This window comes from Mobula hypostoma, chromosome 8 (assembly GCF_963921235.1).
Source record: "Mobula hypostoma chromosome 8, sMobHyp1.1, whole genome shotgun sequence".
Classification (NCBI taxonomy): domain Eukaryota; kingdom Metazoa; phylum Chordata; class Chondrichthyes; order Myliobatiformes; family Myliobatidae; genus Mobula; species Mobula hypostoma.
In genome coordinates, this window is record NC_086104.1 from 147,977,362 (window position 1) to 147,999,448 (window position 22,087).

The window sequence follows — 22,087 nt, forward strand, 5'->3', positions numbered from 1 at the left end:
GAAATGAAACAGTAAACACAGATGGACTTCATCAAGTCCACTGGCGTCCCCTTGAAAACGCACAAGTTTATTAACACCGTGTAGAAAATACTTAAGATTTATATTCCATTACATCAAACATCAGTAAAACTTACCAGTATTAGACACGCTCTTTAATGCATTCCGTTAAAAAGAGTACATGGGATTTTCAAAAAGTACAGTTAATTCCAAAAAGAAAAGCACCAAAGGAGCTATTTTTATCATTTTTATTCAGTAGGTTTTTCTGGTGCCAGGAATGGCAGGGCAGCAATATTACAGTCGGTTGTTAAAACATCTGTATGCAACAAAAACCACCTGACCCACTGACCCAACTCTGACCTGGTCATGTCCTTTACACTCCAATGGGGCCGGATGGAGGAATCCGTGAGGTCAGAGAAGGAATGTTACAAGCATTAACAACAAGCTGTATGTAGATAAAAAGGGGGAGGGTGGGGGCGAGGCGGGGATAGAGAACATTACGGTAATGAGGGTACACAGTAAAACATTGCCATACCATGACTGAAGGACTTCTTCCTCAAAACCTCATCACAATGGAAGGCAAAGGAGTGGATTAAATGAAGATCTGATGCAGTAAAATGCTAATGTAGTAGCCCATAATTTGTAATGCAGAGACAACCTCCCTCCCCGCCAAATGACTAGCGATCATAAGTTGCAAATTTGGGTGGGGTTGGGTATAGGAGTAAAAACAATTCCCTGCGATAACGTGACTGGTGTGCGTTATAAATGGCACTGATTGAAGAGAGGAGGTGGGGAGGGGGCCAGAATGGGCCTCTCTCTTACAAGATACAAAGGCTACACTATCTTAACTAGGCAGGAATCGGATTCTTTCTTCACTGCACAGGTTTTAATTCACTTTGTCCTGGAATATATACAGGTTGTTGGTTGTGGCTACGGCAATGATATTTTCCTTGGGGTGCCAAGCTGTGTGGAGGATCTTCTTGTTGAAGTCCAGACTATCAACACTAATCTCGTCCTTCTTCCTCTTGCCGCCTGAACACACCCTACGTGGCTTCAGGATAGCCCGTGGTTTGCTGTTCTCTCTCGAAGCCTCTAGCGTAATGTCCCGTTTTGTGTTTCTGTCGAACATTCTGAAGAAATTGTTGTACGACCCAGTCATGACAACACTGGAAGGGGGGTAAAACATTCAACCATTAGTATCATTGAGTCAATACAAGAGGTTTTGCTGCAATCTCAAACTCTTGCTTGGCACATCGCAAGATTATTAACATATCACTGAGAAATTAGAGCCTTACAAATTCAGTTTTTTAAAAATCTGAGTGACTCTCATTAATTTTATGTCAGTCTCAAAGATCAGAATGGCTTGTTGGGACTCGCTGCATTAATGCATTGACCAAGCCTAGTACTGCAAATGCTGGCTACTGAATAACCTTCCAAGGCAAAGCTACAACCACACAGTATTCAGAATTCACAAAACCTGCAACACTTACTGCACCAAGTCTGTCGCCCTTCCAATTTATGGTAAATCAGCCATTTCCCATTTTTCTTTTCAACATGAATTCGCTCATACAATAGCTCAGTGTTAACCATGCTCCCAGCAATTCTTCACTAATGGATGCCATAATATGGAGCCAACATTTACATCAAGAGCAATGTTTGAAAATTTAGACAAAGTTTTCAGAATGAGCTACTGATCACTAATGATAGGTAACAGTAACTGCTCTAAACTTACATGATGGGCCCCATTGCAAGACACTTTGGAAACGTCAAGCCAAAGTGCAAAACACATGTGCGATCTGCAGCTCATGCCATGAACAAAACATCACTCTACACTCAGGCTCAAAATAGTTTTTTCCCCAGGCAAGTCAGTAAGGAAGAAAATCTTGAAATGTACTTAACAAATGGATCAAGTGCATAGAATTAAAACATTACATTAGATGACCACCCATTACATATTTAAAACATGAGTACAAAGAAGATTCTAGCCTGCAATCACCAACACTGGCATAACTTCACTTTCAGTAAATCTTGAACTCAGCAATCCCACCAGTATTTCCAGAACGACAAACCAATTCATTTGCTGTTCACAGGGACACAGCCAATCAGTTGATCTTTTCAAACATCCACTCAGTTAAGCCTTCTGATTATTAACCACCTTAATTTGCTGAAACCAAATTATAAAATTTTGAAACTTTTATCAGTGAGTCAGCTGAATACATGCCATGCACAATGGACAGTACTGATCTACAGGTTGAACTATTACTTAAATGTACAAAAGTAAAACCAGCATGCCAGACAAGTGATCTTTGCCTTTGTGACTCAACCTCTGCCATGAACCTGTTTACATCCCAAATTTACTGAACAAGTTTTATCATAGATTGAGGCCAATGTAAAAGACAAGACAGCTCCATCTTCCATTACTCAGTAAGCATCAACTGGCTACACCCTACCCCATCTGTTTTAGGATATAAAAATATTGAGTATCCAATCCCCCACATTTGTTAACTCTCACAAAATGGGAATCCAGCTTTCAATCACCAAACAAGATCACATTTCTTCTACCTACTCAGTAGGGAAAGAGAACATGATCTCAATAAAAGACATATTACTGCAGTACAGCATGTTGTAACCAGCCAAACCACTGGTATTCAATTGAAGCAGCCATCCTACCTAGTGGGAAGAGTCTCAGGTCTATGCTCTGTTCAGGAGTCAGACAAGCTGCCCATCCCCGGAAACTGTAGACATATCAAGCTTGATTACCAAGTCCGCAAAAAGGCACTAAACCAAATTTCATTACTGCTTTGGCAGAAAGAGTGGATGTGAAGAGCTGGGGAGTCTAAGACCAGAAGGCACAGCCTCAGAATAGAAAGACATCCCTTTAGAATAGAGATGAGGAGGAATTTCTTTAGCCAGAGAGAGGCATATGTGTGGAATTCATTTCCACAGACAGGGTGAAGGCCACGTTATTGGGTATACTGAAAGCAAAGATTGATAGGTTCTTAATTAGTAAAGAGTATCATAGGTTACAGGGAGAAGGCAGAAGGATTTGAGGGATAATAAATCAGCCATGATGGAATAGCAGAGTAGATTCCGATGGGCCAAATGGCCTAGCTCTTTTCCTATCTCCCAGTCTTACTGTAACCCTGAACAAGTGTCATATTTCAATGAAAACTACAAGCCATGAATATCTGAAACTAATCACTGTCAAGCACTGGATCACTGTACCTGAAGCGCAGAACACACAGCAATCACTGGTCCCATGACACAATTTACCAAAATAAATACCATCAGCAAGAACAATTGAAGATCTCATGGTAGAAGAATCAACTTTTACCTATCACATCCATTCCAACAACATTCGAACTTGTCAAAAATACAGTCGTTTTCGTATAGTGAGCAGAGTTTGCTTCGGAGGTATTCATGCACCTGTAGGAACAATCAACAATCAGCACTAGTGCAGCCACAGTGAAGACTCATCTTATACAAAATACAAGATCACAAATAATTTTTGGATAAGTGGACTGTTATTAAATCCTTTAATATACTGATAAAGCCAGGTGCAACATTTGAAAACCTTGGTTTTTTAGGTGGTGAAGGCATAGGGTTAAATAAACTCAAGGGAGTGGGATTATCAATAGGAAGAGTGTCAGAATTCTTCTTACAAAGCAAGTAAGGAAAATAAAAGTAAACCAATATGTCTTTTTTCCCAGGTAACGGAGAGAAATTGGTCTTGCTTCATCAGAATCCAATCAAATTTCCAAGTCACCCCAATACATTTGGGCAATTACAGCAAGTGAAACAACTCTTGCCCAATTAAGCTGCTGTCTCCATATTATCATCCCTTCAGTTTAACAAGATGCCTTAGGTCAAGCAAAAGTAATTAAGGAGCAACAGCACCAAAATTAAACCAGGTAATTTGCATCAGACACAGTAACATTAGACATTTGAAAGGATGTGCACCAACTTTTGCATGCACAGTGCAAATATCAAGGGATCATAATTGGCAGTGACACAATTTAAAGGCTGCAACTTCACAACTGTAAGGGATCCTTAGGACATAGGCTTTATGCTTCATGCTGCCCTAACCCAACCATTTTTTTAAGACACAGAATAGCTGATTTTGTACCTACACTCAGTGGCTACTTTATTAGGTACACCTGCTCCATAATTGCATTATCTTATCAGCCAATCGTATGACAGCAAATCAATGCAGAAAGCATGCAGGCATGGTCGAGAGGTTCAATTGTTGTTCAGACCAAATGTCATGTGGAGTGATTGTTGGCACCAGATGGGTGGCTGAGTGTCTCAGAAATTGATCTCTGGGATTTTCAAGCATTACAGTCTACGGTTTATAGAGAATGAAAACTGGTTGCATCACAGCTTTGAATAGAAAATTCTACAAATGGATATGGCCCAGTCCATCATGGATAAAGCTCTCCGCACAATTGAGCACATCTACATGGTGTTGTCTCAAGAAAGCAGCATACATCATCAAGGACCCACACCTCTTCTCACTGCGACCATTGGGAAGGTGCCACAGGAGTCTCAGGACTCACACCAGCAGGTTCAGGAACAGTTACTATACATCAACCATCAGGTTCTTAAACCAAAGGAAATAACTTCACTCAACTTCACTTGTCCCATCATTGAAATGTTACCACAACCTATGGGCTCACTTTCAAGGACGCTTCATCCTATGTTCTCAATATTTATTGCTCATTTCTTTTTGTCTTTTTCACACCGGTTGAATGCCCAAGATGGTGTGGCCTTTCATTGATTCTATTATGATTCTCATTCTATTATAGAATTATTGAGTTTGTCTGCAAGAAAATGAATCTCGGAGTTGTATATGATGACATGTGTACTTCGATAATACATTTACTTTGAACTTTGAAAAGCAAAACATTTAGTAAGTGGCAGTTCTGTGAGCAAAAATGCCTTGTTAATGGGAGAGGCTAGAGGAGAATGGCAAAACTGGTTTAAGCTGACAGGAAATTGTCAGTAACTCAGATAAGTGCACATTACAACAGTGGTGTGCAGAAGAGCATGTCTGAATGCACAAGTTGAACTTTGAAGTGGATGGGCTACAGCAGAAGACCACAGCGAGTTCTGCTTCTGGGTATAGGTCTAAGTTTGCTTCAGTTGATGGTACTTTTATCCAAGCCAGAAAGCTGTAAATGCTGCTCCATTTCAGTTGACAGTCTAAATCAATACTGAGGTAAAGATACAGAGTCAGAAATGCTGCCTTTTGTACATTAGATGGAGAATTCTCCTGTACTGTCTCATCACACAGACTGCCAAAAACAACAAAAAGGTAACCAGTTATTCATGTCACAACGGTCCATGGGATTGCGCAAGTTGTAAATGTTTGCCATGTTTGTGCATAGCTATCATATTTATTGTTTTATATGAGATATTAAGAGAGCAAGGAACTTTGCAATGCAAGTTTTCCTTGTGATAGCACAGAGGTTCCCAACTTTTTTTATGCCATGAGCCAATAGCATTAAGCAAGGTTGGGAACCCACGTGTAGTATTAAAATATAACCTATCACCCAAAACCAGATGCTACAATAGTGTAGCAGTTACTGCTACACTATTACAGTTCAGGGCAGAGTTCAGTGTTCAATTCCAACATGATCTGTATTGAGTCTGTACAGCCTCCTGTGGGTCTTCTCCAAGCACTCTGGTTTCCTCCCACAGACCGAAGACATACCAGTTAATAGGTCATTAAAAACTGCACAAGGCAGCATGAAAAGATACACATCTGTCTAGTGCATTTTGTGAATTAGTTGCCAAGTGGTCTTTTTGTGGCAAACAGTAAAATAATTTAGCTTTGATATAAAGAGATGCTGTAGCCACATACAAAAATATAAGGTTATGTTCTCATTCCCAGTTCCCAGCTATAACCAGCTGAGACGATTCCTGGTGCCAATGAAATTATAGAACAAGAGTGCCTAATACATCATTAGATACCTTGATCACTGGACAGTTCAGGACACATGGGAAAATAACACATTGGTTTAGCAGGTGCTGTTGGTCTGCTGCAGTTTTTGGTGGGAGGATAAAGATCAGCTTTATTTGTCAAATTTACAAAGTAAAATGCCCTGTCTGTGTCAATGACCAACACAGTCCGATGATGTGCTGGGGGAACTCTGCAACAGTTGCCATGCATCTGGCCCCAACATAGCATGCCTACAACTTAACAACCCTAACCAATACGTCTTTGGGAGGAGGAAGAAACCGGAGCACCCAGAGGAACCCATCAGCCTAAGGGCAGAACATATGACAGTGGTGAAACTGAACCCCAAATCGCTGATGTTGTTAAAGCATTTCGCTAACCACTACGCTACTGTGAGTGTAAGGGGTTTCTTTTTTTTTAATGCCACTGTGTAGTCTAACTAAAATGGCTTCTTTGTTATGTTATAATTGAAAGGGCTTCTTTGTTATGTTAACTGCTGAGAAAGTCCTCCCGCTAGCAGTTTGTTTAGATCACGTTACTGATAAGATGTTATGAACCAATTGGTATAGTTGTTATGCTTTTGGTGTGTCTGTAAGATATTGTATGTGCGGGGTTTTGGGCAGAAGGCGGGAGACAGAGACAGAGGATGGACCAGGTGCTGTGAGTCCGCTAATGGGGTTGGACCCTGAGCAGGAGTCCGAGTTCCAGGGTGAGGAGAGGAGACGGAGATGGACTTGTGTGGAGCGCCTGGTCGACCACCATTGTTGGTCCCAGGCGGCAGGTCGAGGTGGTCCAAGGGGTCACAGGGTGAAGAAGAAGGGTACTGAGCTCCAACTGTTTGTGCATGAAGAGATTGAACTTTGATAAGTGTGGTGCCTTTTATTTTCCTTTTATAAAATATATTTTATTCTCTATTAATTATATAGTTCTAGTAATATCTATAAACTGTAAATCATTTAATCGTATCTGGTGTGTACAAGATAAGAGGAATAGATAGAGTGGATAGCCAGCGTCTCTTCCCCAGGGCACCACTGCTCAATACAAGAGGACATGGCTTTAAGATAAGGGATGGGAAGTGGGAGATTAGAGGAAGGTTTTTTACTCAGAGAGTGGTTGGTGCATGGAATGCACTGCCTGAGTCAGTGGTGGAGGCAGATACACTAGTGAAGTTTAAGAAACTACTAGACAGGTATATGGAGAAATCTAAGGTGGGGGCTTATATGGGAGGCAGGGTTTGAGGGTCGGCACAACATTGTGGGCCGAAGGGCCTGTACTGTGCTGTACTATTCTATGTATGTTCTATGTATTGTCTGTTATTCAGGCGGGGATGGGTACCATCATACAGCATCCACACAAACTAATTACCCAGTTTGGCGGGGCCGAGGGCTGCTTCCCTAGATGACAGCAAGCCCAGCGACCCTGAGGCTGGCCGGGGGGGGGGGGGGGCTACATGGGTATATTCTGTATTGGCCCTTTCCCAAGTGCATGAATTGAAAAATGAAAAATCGAGCCTGGCATACAAGCCCTAATCACACAATTATCAAGCAAACAGCATACCAAACTGCCAACGCAAAATAACAGCAACTTGTGTACCTGGTACGTTTCCACAGGTCTGCTTTCCATATTTAAGTCCCAGATTTTCACTGATAAGTAATCTCGTGTCATCATGTAGCGACCACTATGACTGAATTTGACGTCTGATATAGAAGAAATTATTTCTGAGAAGAACGACCTGTTGCTGGGATCTTCAGGTTCTTCAAACACTGTTGGGGAGGAAAAGATGTTGAGATGGTCCAGAAAGTTCTTCCATTTTATATTCCACTTGGAAGCAACTAAACAATTGTCATCTTGATTAAACAGCATATTTAACACCTATTCAGTAAAATATTAAATTCAAGCCCATGAGTATCCCTATTTACAGCAAGAAATGTAAATAAATGCATGTTCGACAAAATAAAATAGCTAGAATCTCCTTATCAAATATTTGATAAGAAAACCAGAAACCAATGTTTTGGTCATAACATGCAGTCCCACAAGGCAGTGGACACTGTACTGTAAAGAATCTTAATCACTAGAAAATGCTCATTATTTTTAAGCCAGATTTTTGGATGCGCCCTCTCAGCGCTTAGATATCTTGTAAATAATAGGATTCCAATTGACAAACCAGGTATAGCTGAATTTTAGTTGTCACATCACCACCTTCAATATAAGAGATCCAAGTCAATGCCAAATTAAGCTCTAAAGCGGGGGGGGGGTGACAACCTGGGGTTCATGGACCCCTCAGTTAATGGTAGGGGTCCATGGCATAAAGGAGGTTGGGAACCCCTGCTTTAAAGGGTCAACCAAAGTTGCATCTCCATCGTGTGTCCACAGGGAATCTTTGAGTTCCTTTGGAGGATCAGCCATGATCACAGTGAATGGTGGTGCTGGCTCCAAGGGCTGAATGGCCTACTCCTACACCTATTGTCTATTTACAAGGAAAAATCAACTCTTTGCAGAAAGACATGGAGTGGTTGTGCATAAGGAAGGGAACTAGAATGGTGCAGATGTAACAGAGCATGGTGACGTGGATCAGAAGCAAGAAGCAGAAAGAAAATTTCCGCTGACAGCTATTTTTGGAGAGAGCAGGACAATGCAGAATACAGTTAGATCAATCCACTGGGGGGTGGGGGGAAGAACACAACATCGGCGAAAGAGAGCCAGCCTCGTCTGTGAAATAGTTTAGGAAACACAAGATGTAATGTCATAGTACCAATATTGTAATATTACTTCAGTCTGTGAAATGCAGGAAATTAACCTTGGGTCCCTGCTTTCTTTATATTAGGGGACAACCACTACAGAAACCAAAAACAAATGTACAAGATATAGAAACATTGAGAAATAAATCAAGTTTGTCAGTCAACAAATAGGTATTCTGGCTCCACTATTTGCCCGCAATAGATTGCAGCAGGTTGCTAAATGTCAGTGGTTACTGAACCACTTAATTTGTTGCAATTGTCCAATCAAAGGAGTTGATTTCTAAGCCATGTGAAAGGAGCATTCATTGAAATTACAAATCACTGAAGAATAAGTATCTGAGTCACTGACTTACATTTGGCATGTTTGTCACACAGGGCAGCTGCTCTCATGTCACACAGTCGAATGGTTCCCTTGCTACTGCTGTATACAAATGTGTTGCACTGATTGGGGTGGAACTCTGCTGCTGTAATCACTTCAGTCAACTCCTCCATGTTAGCAGGCTTGATATCTACAATATCTGAGAAAGGCCATCAAGGGTAATACTAGGATAACTGGCCACACAAAATGACAGCCTGGTCGGAGGATGGAAAAAGTTATCTTTTCAGCTTATGATTGCAACTGTCCCAAGAAATATCCTATTTCCATAAAATTATAGCAAAGTAAAATACACTATTAAAGCAAAAAAAGTCACTTCTGCAAGAGTCAACTCTGCAATGGACAATATTTAGAACAGGAAAAATATTAGCCCCAAGAAGGTTACCCATGTCTTTCATTATGGCTATCGCCTGCTAGTTAGTTGCAATCTGTTACCATAAAAGGCTTGGAGTCAGGCCCCAAATGAAAACTGCAACTACCCAAGTTTCGGAGAAATCTAATTCATTCTAATGGCCGCCCATCCCAAGCCACATATCAACTTGTGCCAGCAAGTCACGCTGCCTTTTTATTCCATAGAACTCTCCCATACCCAAGCCTACATTCTCCAAGATCTCAAGATTACCGCCGTCTGTAACATAAATTAACCACTATACTAATTTGACCAAATTTAGTTTTTCTCTGCAACCAAAATGTCATCGACCTGAAAAGTGAACTTACTTTGCAGATTCTGCCTGATCTGCTGAGCAATTTTCCATTTCCAATTACCTTTCCTTTGCAACAGAAACATTAAAAACCTTCTGCAGTTTGCTCAGATTTAGCTGTACATTGTATTGTTGCATGTGAAATAAAGACAAACTTCTTGGCAGAGCTGCCAAAACCTTCAGGTCAATAAAAGGAGCTGGTGTGGCAGCCCGCACACGCAGGACTCGAACTGCCATCGGGAGCCGTGAGCAGACACGCAGTAGCGCGTTTGGAACTACCCGCTCAGGGCAGACTTTCCGGGGACAGTCTGACGTCACGTCCGCCCCACAGGTTGCAGGGGCCCATGGGAGGGGAGATTCAAGCGTGCGATTTTGAATCAGTAAAGGCATTCTGAGTTCAGCTCTCTCTGCCTCCGTGTGTTTCTTTAGTAGCACGTTTGCGCGCGACTACATTGGTGACCCTGATGTTCCAGACGGCACCCGGAACCGGCCACTCAGCGACCAGCCATGAGTTTGAGCAACTCACACAGCGCAGTCTCTCTGAAGCTCCTGACTTTCTGGGTCACTCAGCCCCACGTTTGGTTCGAGCAGGCTGAGGCCCAGTTCAGTATCAGAGACATTACAGCCGACGCCACGCGGTACTACTACGTGGTCAACACGCTCAACCAGGAGACGGCAGGCCGGATCATCGACTTCCTACGCCAGCCACCAACGGAGGACAGGTACACTGAGCTTAAGGCGCTCCTGATCCGTACCTTCGGACTCTCCCGCTGCGAACGGGCCGCACGTCTCCTACACATGGACGGTCTGGACAACCACACGCTATCCGAGCTCATGCATAATATGCTGGCGCTCATGGACGGCCATAAGCCGTGCCTTTTATTTGAACAGTTGTTCCTCGAGCAAATGCCAGAGGACCTTCGCCTCCTCCTCACGAGTGAGGATTTCAGCAACCCACACAGGGTCGCAGCTAAAGCAGAAGTCCTTTGGCAGAGCAAGCAACATGGAGCAGCCTCCATTGGCCTAGCCACAATCGTGCGCCCCAAAGCCAAGACCCCGCGACCAAAGCTGTCGAGATCCACGGGGGAAAAAGGATGAAAGTTCGGAACAATGGTGCTTCTATCACCAAAGACGGGGCTCAGGTGTGTGCCGCTGCCGTCCACCATGTGCTTTTCAGGGAAACATCGGGGCCAGCCATTACTAATGGCTACGACGGCTGGCCAGGGAGACAGCCTCCTGTACCTCTGGGACCGACACTCCAGACGGCGCTTCCTGGTAGATACCGGAGGGGAAGTCAGCGTACTCCCCCCCTCAAACATGGACACTCATAACACAGTCCCAGGCCCCGAACTCACCGCTGCAAATGGCACCAGTATTCGGACGTACGGTCCGCGAACTATCTCACTGCATTTCAGGTCCAGCCGTTTCACTTGGACTTTCACGTTGGCAGCGGTGTCACAGCCACTACTAGAGGCAGATTTCCTACGAGCCAACTGCCTCCTGTTCGACCTAAAAGGCCGGTGTTTGGTCCACGCCAAGACGTTCCACACTCCCCAGCTTGGAGAAGCCAAGCTACCGGCCCTCCACCTGGATTCCGTGACCCTCTCAGGTAACAAATTCGCCAGGGTGTTGACGGAATTCCCCTCCAGTCACCCCGCAGTTCTCCACGGCCAACCCCAAGCACGGCGTGCAGCACCACATCCCCACGCAAGGACTGCCGCTGCACACCCGAGCTCGCAGGCTCTCACCCGACAAGCTCCACTTCGCCAAGGAGGAGTTCCGTAAGATGGAAGAGGTGGGAATCGTACACCGCTCAGACAGCCCGTGGGCATCCCCGCTGCACACGGTGCCCAAGTCCGCAGGAGGATGGAGGCCCTGCGGAGACTACAGAAGGCTCAACGACGCCACAACGGCCGACAGATACCCAGTACCCCACATCCAGGACTTCACAGTGAACCTGCACGGAGCGACCATCTTCTCGAAAATCGACCTGGTCAGGGGATACCATCAGATCCCAGTGCACGTCGTATGACGTGCCCAAGACAGCCCTCATCACCCCATTCGGCTTGTTCGAACTCCTAAGGATGCCATTCGGTCTCAAGAATGCAGCCCAAACTTTCCAAAGGCTCATGGACTCAGTGGGACGTGGCCTGGATTTCGTTTTCATTTACTTGGATGATATCCTGGTGGCCAGCTGTTCGCACCAAGAGCACGTGGCACATTTGCGCCAGCTCTGCCAATGCCTGAGCGACCACGGACTGGCAATCAATCCGGCGAAGTGCCAGTTCGGGCTGACGGAGATCGACTTCTTGGGCCACGGAGTCAACCGACATGGTGCAGTTCCCCTACCGGACAAGGTCCAGGCCATCCGCCAGTTCCCCAAGCCCAGCACGGTCAAGGGCCTGCAGGAGTTCGTAGGATGGCCAACTTTTATCATCAGTTTGTGCCGGTGAGGGCACGCATCATGAGACCCTTGTTCAGCCTGATGGCCGGTAAGGCCAAAGAAGTGGCACGGGACGTGGAGTCCACAGAGGCGTTCGGGCAGGCCAAGGAGGCGCTGGCAAAGGCGGCCCTCCTAGTGCACCCGAGAGTCGATGTACCCACGGCACTCACAGTCGACGCTTCCGACACGGCCGTCGGCGGAGTCCTGGAGCAGCTCGTTGAGGACCAGTGGCGACCACTCGCTTTCTTCAGCCGGCACCTATGGTCACCAGAGGTGAAGTACAGCACTTTCCACAGAGAGTTGCTAGCGCTGTACCTGGCTGTTTAGCATTTCCGGTACTTCCTCGAGGGAAGGGAGTTCACCATGTATATGGACCACAAGCCCCTCACCTTCGCACTGGCCAAGGTATCGGACCCATGGTCAGCTCGGCAGCAGAGGCACCCGTCCTTTATTTCAGAATTCACCACAGACGCCCACCACATCGCAGGGAAGAACAACGCTGTCGCTGACACACTATCTCGCCCCTGCCTCCACTCAGTAGGCATATCGTTCTCAGGAATAGACTCCGCAGCACTGGTGGAAGCACAACAGTCCAACACCGAGATCCCGGCTTACCGCACCGCCGTTTCGGGGCTCCAGTTGCAGGAAGTCTCCATCGGCCCGGCAGCGGATCGACTCCTGTGCGACGTGTCTACCGGCAAACCCCGACCCGTGGTACCAGCAGCACGGAGGCGCCGGGTGTACGACACACTGCACGACCTGGCCCACCCGCCCATCAAGCTGGTAGCGGACAGATTCGTCTGGCATGGTTTGCGCAAACAGGTCGGACTCTGGGCTAGGACATGCATACACCGCCAGATCGCCAAAGTCCAGTGGAACGTGAAGACTCCCCTCCAGCAGTTCCAGCCGACGCACAGGAGGTTCCAACACATCCACGTGGACATTGTCGGCCCCCTGCCAGTCTCCCGGGGTGCCAGGTATATCTTTACCATGGTAGAGGTTCACCAGGCGACCGGAAGCCATACCGCTCGCAGACACGTCCACTGAGTCCTGCGCCAGGACGCTCATTGCAAACTGAATCGCCATGTTCAGCCTCCCAATGGACATCACCTCCGACAGAGGGACGCCGCTTACGTCTGGTTTGTGGACAGCACTAGCACAGCTCCTGGGCACCCAGCTGCATCACATCACAGTGTACCATCCCCAGTCCAATGGTTTGGTACAGCGATTCCATCGGCATCTCAAGTCGGCCCTGATGGCGTGCCTCAGGGGCCCCAACTGGACAGATGAGCTTCCCTGGGTCCTACTGGGCATCCGCACAGCCCCCAGAGAGGATCTGGACACCTCCTCGGCGGAATTGGTCTACGGCGCCTCCCTGATGGTCCCAGGCGAGTTCGTACCAGAGGCCCGAGGTTCGGAAGAAACTCCAGCAGCGGTGCTAACGAGGCTGCGGGACAAGGTAGGGACCCTGGCACCGGTCCCGACCTCCAGGCATGGTTCCACGTCATGACCCCTAAAGACCTCCGAGACTGTGAGTATATTTTTATTCACAGGGGCATGCACAGCTCACCTCTACAGCGGCCATATGAGGGACCCTTCAAGTGATCCGGCACAATGGAACCACGTGTTGTGGAGGTGGGTGGCCGGGAAGAGACTTTTACAGTGGACCACCTCAAACTGGCGCACTTGGACATTGAGCAACCAGTGAGGGTACCTGCACCGTGCTGGCAAGGCTGACCACCCAGGCAAGCCACACAGACTGAGGGCTCCATCCCCCCGATGGACGTTTCTGGGGCGGGGGGGGGTGGCAGCCCGCACACGCCGGACTCGAACCGCCACTGGGAGCCGCGAGCAGACCTTCCGGGGTCAGTCTGACTTCACGTCCGCCCTGCGGGTCGCAGGGGCCCATGGGAGGGGAGATTTAAGTGCGCGATTTTGAATCAGTAAAGGCATTCTGAGTTCAGCTCTCTCTGCCTCCATGTGTTTGTTTAGTAATGCATTTGCGCGCGACTACACTGGCAGATTAAATGAGCCGTATATGACTTGCTTTATTCATCCAAAAGACAATTATCTGATAACACTCCTGAAGCTGTTCAAATCACAAACACAAAAGATTCTGCAGATAATGCAAATCTGGAGCAACACAGATGGAATGAGGTGAGACTCCTCAAACCTGATGGTATTAACATCGGTTTCTCTGATTTCCAGTAATATCTCCCTTCTCCTCTTTTCCCATTCCAGCTCCCCTCTTTCTCTTCTCCCCACATTTTGATTACCTCCCTCCTGTGCCCCTTCTCCTTCTGTCTGCCATGGTCTACTGCCCTCTCCTAAAATTTTCCTTCTTCAACCCTTTACCTATCACCTCCCAGCTTTTCACTTCATTCCCCCTCCCCCACCCACAGACCTATCTTCTCCATCACCTGGCCTCATCCTTCACCTGTCAGCATGTAATCCTTCCCCGCCCACCTCCCACCATCTCATTCCAGCTTCTGCCCCCTTCTTTCCCAATCCTGACGAAGTGTCCCGGCCTAAAACGCTGATTGTTTATTCCTCTCTATGGATGCTGCCATAGAAGCTGTTCAAGCCAGCTACTTCGCATTTTTGGGTATACACAATTGGTCTGGAAGAATCAAGAGTGTGCACAATTAATCCAGGGATCCTCAGCATTGTCCAGATATTTGATCACGGAAGATCAGCAGAACCATTAACCTGCCCTGACAGCCGTGCACCTACAAAATACTGGAAAGTCAGGCTGTGAATCGAATCAAATACTCACTATCTGGTTTAGGATACAAAGGGCAATGTGTTGAACAATACCAACAGAACATTACATGAAATAATCTTTAGCATGGAAGCCAAGGTCAGTAGCACTGTTGCCTGAAAAAAAGAAAGCTTTTGCCCAGAAAAGGATGAGTGCAAAATGATAAGGATACTAAAACTTCTGTCCGTGATTTCTAAATGCCACAGGTTAATCCTAAGGTCATCGGCTGATAAGTAAGTTTCATAGTCACTATTGACTGAAATAGAGTTTATATGATACGTGTGCGCATTAGCAAATATTCTTCGAGGACTTGCTTCAACCATCAAATCCATAGGTTTGAATACCGGCACCTGGGAAAGAGCAGAAAGAGGTTTTAAAAATTTTAAACGAAATAAACAGAATGGAGCAAGGTATATCACTATACAGTATAGTATAACCTTTCCACAGATGTTGCTTGACACGCCCAGTTTATCTAACATTGTTTTTATACTTTTCAGTAGTTCTTATTGAAAGAATTTCATTTCATGAGGGAGAATGGCAGACTGTAGCACAAGTGCAAGTTGTCCCATTGCTCAGGTTTTATAGAGAAACAGTGTAGTGGGTTCAGAAAACTAAGATTTAAAATTGAACTTGGACAAAAAAAGCATCATGCTTAGGGAGTCAAATTTAAAATTTCAGAAAAAGACTAGGTTGTTAAGAAGTTCCCACACGCAGAGAATATGGAATAATTTGCCTTGCAAGGATGTAATGTCTATCTCCTTGTGACAAAGTGGACGTAGGGAGAAAGGCACAGGCAACAAAGCAAGATAACAGGACTTACTATGGGTTACTACTACATCTGCACCAGACGGTTGAAGTAGTTTGGTATGGGCCCCCAATTCCTAAGAACTTTCTACAGGGGCACAATTGAGAGCATCCTGACTGGCTGCATCACCCGCTGTTATGGGAACTGTACCTCACTCAATTGCAGGACTTTGCAGAGAGTGGTGCAGACAGCCTAGTGCATCTGTAAAAGTGAGCTTCCTACTATTCAGGACATTTATAAAGGACAGTTTCTTCCACCAGGTCATCAGACTGATTAATTCATGATCATACAATTGTACTTCTATGTTATATTGACTGTCATGTTGTACATACTGTTCATTATAATTTACTATAAATTGCACTTTGCACATTTAGACGGAGACGTAAAGATTTTTACTCCTCATGTTTATGAAGGACGCAAGTAATAAAGTCAATTAAATTCAATTCCCTTTGGAAATGTTTGCTTATATCTCTGGTATACAGCTCTACACATCACAGCAATAGTAGTAGACCTTACTGGTCAGAGTCGACCATGGATGTTGCATCCTAACTGTTGCCCAGCAAGCTCCCTCTCTCCACTCAGATGATGAACCCATGGGAACGGCAGAGACCGATACAGTTTGGCACCAATGGCGGTGTTGCTAGTCAACGCTGAATTCAATTGTAGGACTGCCTTAGGGGCTCCAGCTCCAGATTTTTCCCTCGAGGTTTACTCCCAAAGCCTTTCCCATGAGTGGGTATAACTGCAAGGCAGTGGAGGTTTGAAAACCAAGTTTTCCTTCTCCTAGATAAGCTGCCAACCACAGCTGACGAGCCCCATCTGCCTGAAGCGACTGGTTTTAAGGAACCAGTAGCCTGCCTCTGCCCCTTCTTCTGGCACAGCAATAACATGCTTGTAAATCCAAGAAAAGAAACACCAAATATAACACAAGTGTTCTTACTCTGTTATAGGCACCAGCTATCAACAGAAATCAGATCCAGTGCAACCTTGCTGACCTTCATGAACGTGTTACTGAACGGATTAGTTTTGTTTCCGTCATCTCTAAATTTGATTACAGCACACAGTCCTGCCCTTCCACCCTCTATAAATATCACCCACTGCCAATATTCTAACTAGGACTGTTCCATTTGTCCATCTTGCTGCTGAATTACACTGGATCTCACTTAAATAACTCTGATTTAAAATTCTTATCGCCAAGTCTGCCCACAGGCTTACCTCTTCCACCCTAACTTCTTTCAGATCCACAAGGATTCTATACTCCAGTTCTGCCCTCCAATGTAACCCCAATTTTAAGCACAAGGTGAACCTGCAGATGCTGGAAACCTTGAGCATCACACACAAAATTCTGCAGGAACTCAGGTCAGACAGCTTCAATGGCGCTTAACAGCTGTTTATTCCCCTCTCATGAATTGCTAAGTTCCTTCAGCATTGTATATGTGTAGCCCCAAATTTAAGTGTGGTCCATCAGTGACCTTTAGCTACCAGGGCCCAGCAGTTCTCCACACCCCTTTCTCCCTTTAAAATACCTCGAACAAAGCTCATGGATCTTGCAGAACATACAGCACTGGAACAGTGCAATAAGTCTGTTAAACAAACTCATGCCATTTATATTTCACACGCCCCTTCTCAGTCTTCCTCCAGCAGTAAACCTTGCACCGCCCCGGATCCCTTCCTCCTTTCCTTTCTCCTATCAGATTCCTTTTCCTCCAGCACTATCGTTCCTACTCACCCGGCTTCTCTGGCAACTTCCAGCTTAACTGCTTGCACTCCCCGCCACCTTTTTATTCTGGCATCTTAACCCCTTTCCTCTCAGTCATGAAAAAAGGTTTATTCATTTCCATAGATGCTGTCTGACCTGCTGAGTTTGTCTAGCATTTTGTGTGTGTTGCTTTAGATTTCCAGCATCTGCAGGTTTCCTCTTGTATATCTCTCTACAGTATTCACCTCAAATGTTTCCTATCAAAAACAGTTGTCCAAGTTAAAACATTCTTTTTGATTCTTCAGTGATCTCACATCAGCGGAACCTGGCTTACTCCTGACTTGGAATCACTGCCTTTGTGTATTCTGTCAGATTCATTAATCAACTTAGGGCCCTACTGAGTTACTCCACAGCCCTTCTTTCACCGGAGAGCACATAAACAAGATTAGCAAGATACAGATCTTTGTGTCAAGAAAGTATGGGCCACCACTCAATGATATTGGTACCTGAAGTGTGAGCTTTCTTGGAAACATTAAAATCTGAAAGTTTCCTCCAAGATGCACGATCCCGACTTGGAAATACATTGCCTTATTTTAGTTACAAATCCTCACAACACTGTATTTAATAAACTTGCAAAATGCTCAAGAGTGGCTCGTTTTTTCAGTCAGTAAGGGTGGAAAATTAATGGCAGGCTTGCCAGTAGCGTCCTTACCCAATGAATCATTGAGCAAGTCATGCCTCAACCTTCTCCTTTCAAGACAGAGCTAGACTGTTCAACATTCCTTGATCCATATAACTTTGCACTGGTGCTTTCAATCTTGATATCATGAATGCTCCCCTTTTACAATACGGCATTCAGAGCTGTGCAGAGGAACAAGGATCTTTTGCGTCCTAGCATCATCTTGTTTGAAAAAGATCTACTGAATGTCCAAAATATTTCATTACCATAAAGGTGCCATATAGGGGCAATTGTTTATTTTCGGACTTCCGTCGCAGGATGCCCAAATTGGGACCTTCAGCCTCAGTATTAATAACACAGGGACTCCGTAGAAATGGATACCCCGAAACAGGACCAAAACTGCCATCCAAAATAGTCTTAGAATTTCCCTTTTAAAGAAAACTTACCCCAGATTTCACACTTCACCATCATCAAAAACACTAAAACATACACACTTCATAGAGAGAGTCAAGTGCACCAAGTTTCTGGGAGTTCACATCACAGATGACTTCACCTGATCCCTTAATATCATCTCCCTGAACAAGATGGCACAGCAGCGCCTCCACTTCTTAAGGAGATTGTGGCAAGCGAGGCAGCTCCCCGCACCCCCCCCCCACAGCCACCATCTTTAACACAATGTTATAGGAGCACCATTGAGAGTGCCGAGAGAAGTTGCACCTCCATCTGGTATAGGAGCAGCCAAGCTTCTGACTGGAAGTCCCTTCAAAGGGCTGTGAGAACAGCTGAGAGTATCATAGTGGTCTCCCTATCACCCATCACGGATATTTATCAGTGGTGCAGTGTACGCAGGGCCTTTAGTATTATTAAGGATCCCACCAATCCATCTAGCATCCTCTGACTTTTCACCATCAGGCAGGAGATTCAGTTGCATAAACGCATGAATGGCCAGGATGAGAAATAGTTTCTTCCCTCGGGTTTTTAGGCTTCTGAACTCCTTGCGGATTGAAAGTGTCACTGGTCAATCTGTTCTGTACCTTATAATATTCAATGTGTGCTCTTTACTTTGTTTATTTAGACAGTTCATCTGTAGATTTTATTCTTACTTTCCCAAGTTATTGTGTGTAGTGTGTACCACTGTGCTTTGCACCTGGTTCAGGGAACCATCTCGGTTGCCGGTATACGTGTATATGGGTAAATGACAATAAACTTGACTTGACATTTTTGTGCGCTGCAAAGCAATTTGTACTTAAGTGCTCACCTTAAGTGTAGTGACTGTGGCAGGATCCCTATACCGACCATCTTCCTCCTTCAAATTATATCCCTCTGGTCGTTTATCTCTTTCACTGATTTTCCACAACTTTATTGTTTTATCTGGCAAAATAAAATAAAAATGCATGAATAAATAGTGGCAACTGAGCCTGTAGCACACAAGTGTTGGAGTTAAACTTCTAAATGATCCAAGAGGAATATTTTTAAATGAGTTTAATTGTGAAATGCAGGCATCTTATCCAGACTGGCCATTTGCATGAACAAGTGTCTGTCTGAATCATTTAACGATACTAATCAGGCATGATAACCCCATTGCATCATAGCAGACGCTAGAAACAATGCTGCAATAAGTAATATCAGAGAATAAATGCACTAAAGATCAATGTCCAATAGTACAACTTGGAAACAGGACTTCAGCACGGCAGTGTTGTCTTTGAATCCAAACAGCTGAAAGATTAATTTAACTTTTATAGTATACTAGAGCAATGGTTTAAATTTACATAGATATTTTAGAGATGTGATAATCCTAAGTTATTTGCATACTATTTTTTCATAAATGCAGTGACTTATATTGTCAAAGTTGCTGCCGATTCTGCCAATTCCATTTTCAAATAAAACTGCAAAACAGACCCAGAAGAAGACGGTGCCAGCGAACAACGCAGCTAAGGGCGATATTCTTCAGACGTTTACAAACCTACTACTTTTATTTGGTTTACTTCATCTTTTTCTTTCAAATGTGGTTCTGCTCCTGTTGGAGCCTGTTCTCTATATTTTGGTGGTGTGTTTCTGAGCTGATTGAGTGATTAGCGCTTTGCTGTCTCCTAGCGAGTTTAGTGAGTTGAGCGAAGTGTGTGACCTGGAGGCCAAGAAGCCTGGAAAGTCCATGATGGACTTAATTTCTTGCCAATCCCCTCTGATAAAAGCGGTGACGAAGATTGAAATCAACAAGGATGAGAGCAGAAGGCAGGCTGGCGTTTAGTGCCGTCTACCTGTGTATGAATGGACTCTCTCCCTCGATGCTGCCGGAGTCCACGGGCCTTGGACAAGGCTTAACGAGTGCAGTTTGTGGACTGGACTCTGTAGTTCATATTATGACCTGCTTCTGGTTTCTGGTCATTCTTTTTTTTTGTCGCTGTTTTGTGTGTTTTTGATCAAGGTGGACTAGTGCTGCAGCCTGCAAATATGAGGAACGCGACGCTGGATTGACCAAAACTGAATATGCCTCAACCCTTTCCTAATCTTCGTGATTTGGTGTTTTGTATTCTGTGTCCCCCCCCCCCCCGCTTTTTTGACATTTGCGCTATTTATTTCTTTTTTGCACGTTGGGTGGTTGATGCATTTCTTTAAACAGGTTCCACGGTTTTCTGTTTTGTGGCTGTCTGTGGGCATCCGAATCTCAGGGTTGTGTACCGCATACATACTTGGATGATAAATGTCCTTTGCATATTTAATAGATCGAAAGGATTGTGGGAAGAAACCAGAACACTCGGAGCAAACCCAGGGAACGTGTACAAACTCCTTGCACACAGGGGCAGCAATTGTTCCTGGGTCGTCTGTACGGTAAAGCGTTGTGCTAAGCACTATGCTACTGTGCCACTTCATATAATTAGCCATTCTACCAGAAAAGTGACACCACGGTCAGTCTAATAATTCGTTGAGAGAGGTGTTACTGGTGATATGACTGATGTTACAAATATTTCCAAAGATAAGTAGATTGACAGCATTTCTCATTCTATAATGAGGAGTCACCAGCATTCAAGATTCTATCTTCCTATTTTTTTTTAATGTACTGTAATTTATAACGCAATTTATAACCCATGTAAAAAGGCATTTAGAAACCTTATGGACACCTCTGCAGCACGATAAAAATTCTTATTGAGACACATCTTGTTTCATTGCTGCTGGATTTTTGAGGCCATGACTTCCACTCACACTAACACAGAACATGCTGCAAAGCCCATTGTAGCAACTTGGAATTTCACTCCAATTCTGCTACCAATATCAATATTAAAAGGGACTAATAACTACCCAAGCTGGGACTGTCAGTCAGCAAAATCAGCCTAGACACAAATTCACTATGCCCTCTTGCAGCAAAATTACTATGAATTATTTGATTGAGAGTTCTAATTCCATGATTGCTGTCTGGATGGCATGCAGAACAAGGTTCTTCCACTGTACCTTGGTGCATGTGACAATAATAAACCAATTTACCAGCTGAGAAGTAGTGCCATATTAAGTGGCGTGGCTCAGGTGATGCACAGAGATGGGACCCAAATGTGCTCAAGTAGGAGGCGAGAGGGGGAAAGATTTAGTATAAACTTGAGGGCAATTTCTTGTTTTATATTAAGGGTGGCATGTATGTGGAATGAACTACAGCAGGAAATGGTTAAAATATGAATTTCTGAACAGCAGCTGGACAGATATACGAATAGTAAACATTCAGGAGATTATGGGCAGGTATATGGATAGGAAAGGTTCAAACAGTTATGGGCTGAATGCTGGCAAATGGGACTAGCATGGATGTGCAGTTGGACTGAAGGGCCTATTTCTACGCTGCATTACTCTGTGATCAAATATTACTCAAAACACAGAGGCTGCTCTGCACATTCTGCACCACACAAGTTCCCATGATTCTGAATATTTTGTCATCAGTCTTCTCC

General features: G+C 44.8%; 1 protein-coding gene across 2 annotated transcripts in view; it reads right to left on the minus strand.

Annotated features, from left to right (window-relative positions):
* Positions 1 to 447: 447 nt before the first annotated feature.
* LOC134351035 (serine/threonine-protein phosphatase 2A 55 kDa regulatory subunit B alpha isoform) overlaps positions 448 to 22,087 on the minus strand; it is a 91,664-nt gene continuing 70,024 nt past the window's right edge. For both annotated transcript variants that reach the window (XM_063057024.1, XM_063057023.1), the window contains 6 exons: positions 19,417 to 19,529; positions 15,148 to 15,325; positions 9,048 to 9,212; positions 7,550 to 7,719; positions 3,332 to 3,423; positions 448 to 1,163 (listed from right to left, as the gene is read on the minus strand). In XM_063057024.1, coding sequence (XP_062913094.1) covers positions 884 to 1,163; positions 3,332 to 3,423; positions 7,550 to 7,719; positions 9,048 to 9,212; positions 15,148 to 15,325; positions 19,417 to 19,529 — 998 coding nt within the window. In that variant the 3' untranslated portion in view covers positions 448 to 883. The remainder of the gene's footprint in view (positions 1,164 to 3,331; positions 3,424 to 7,549; positions 7,720 to 9,047; positions 9,213 to 15,147; positions 15,326 to 19,416; positions 19,530 to 22,087) is intronic.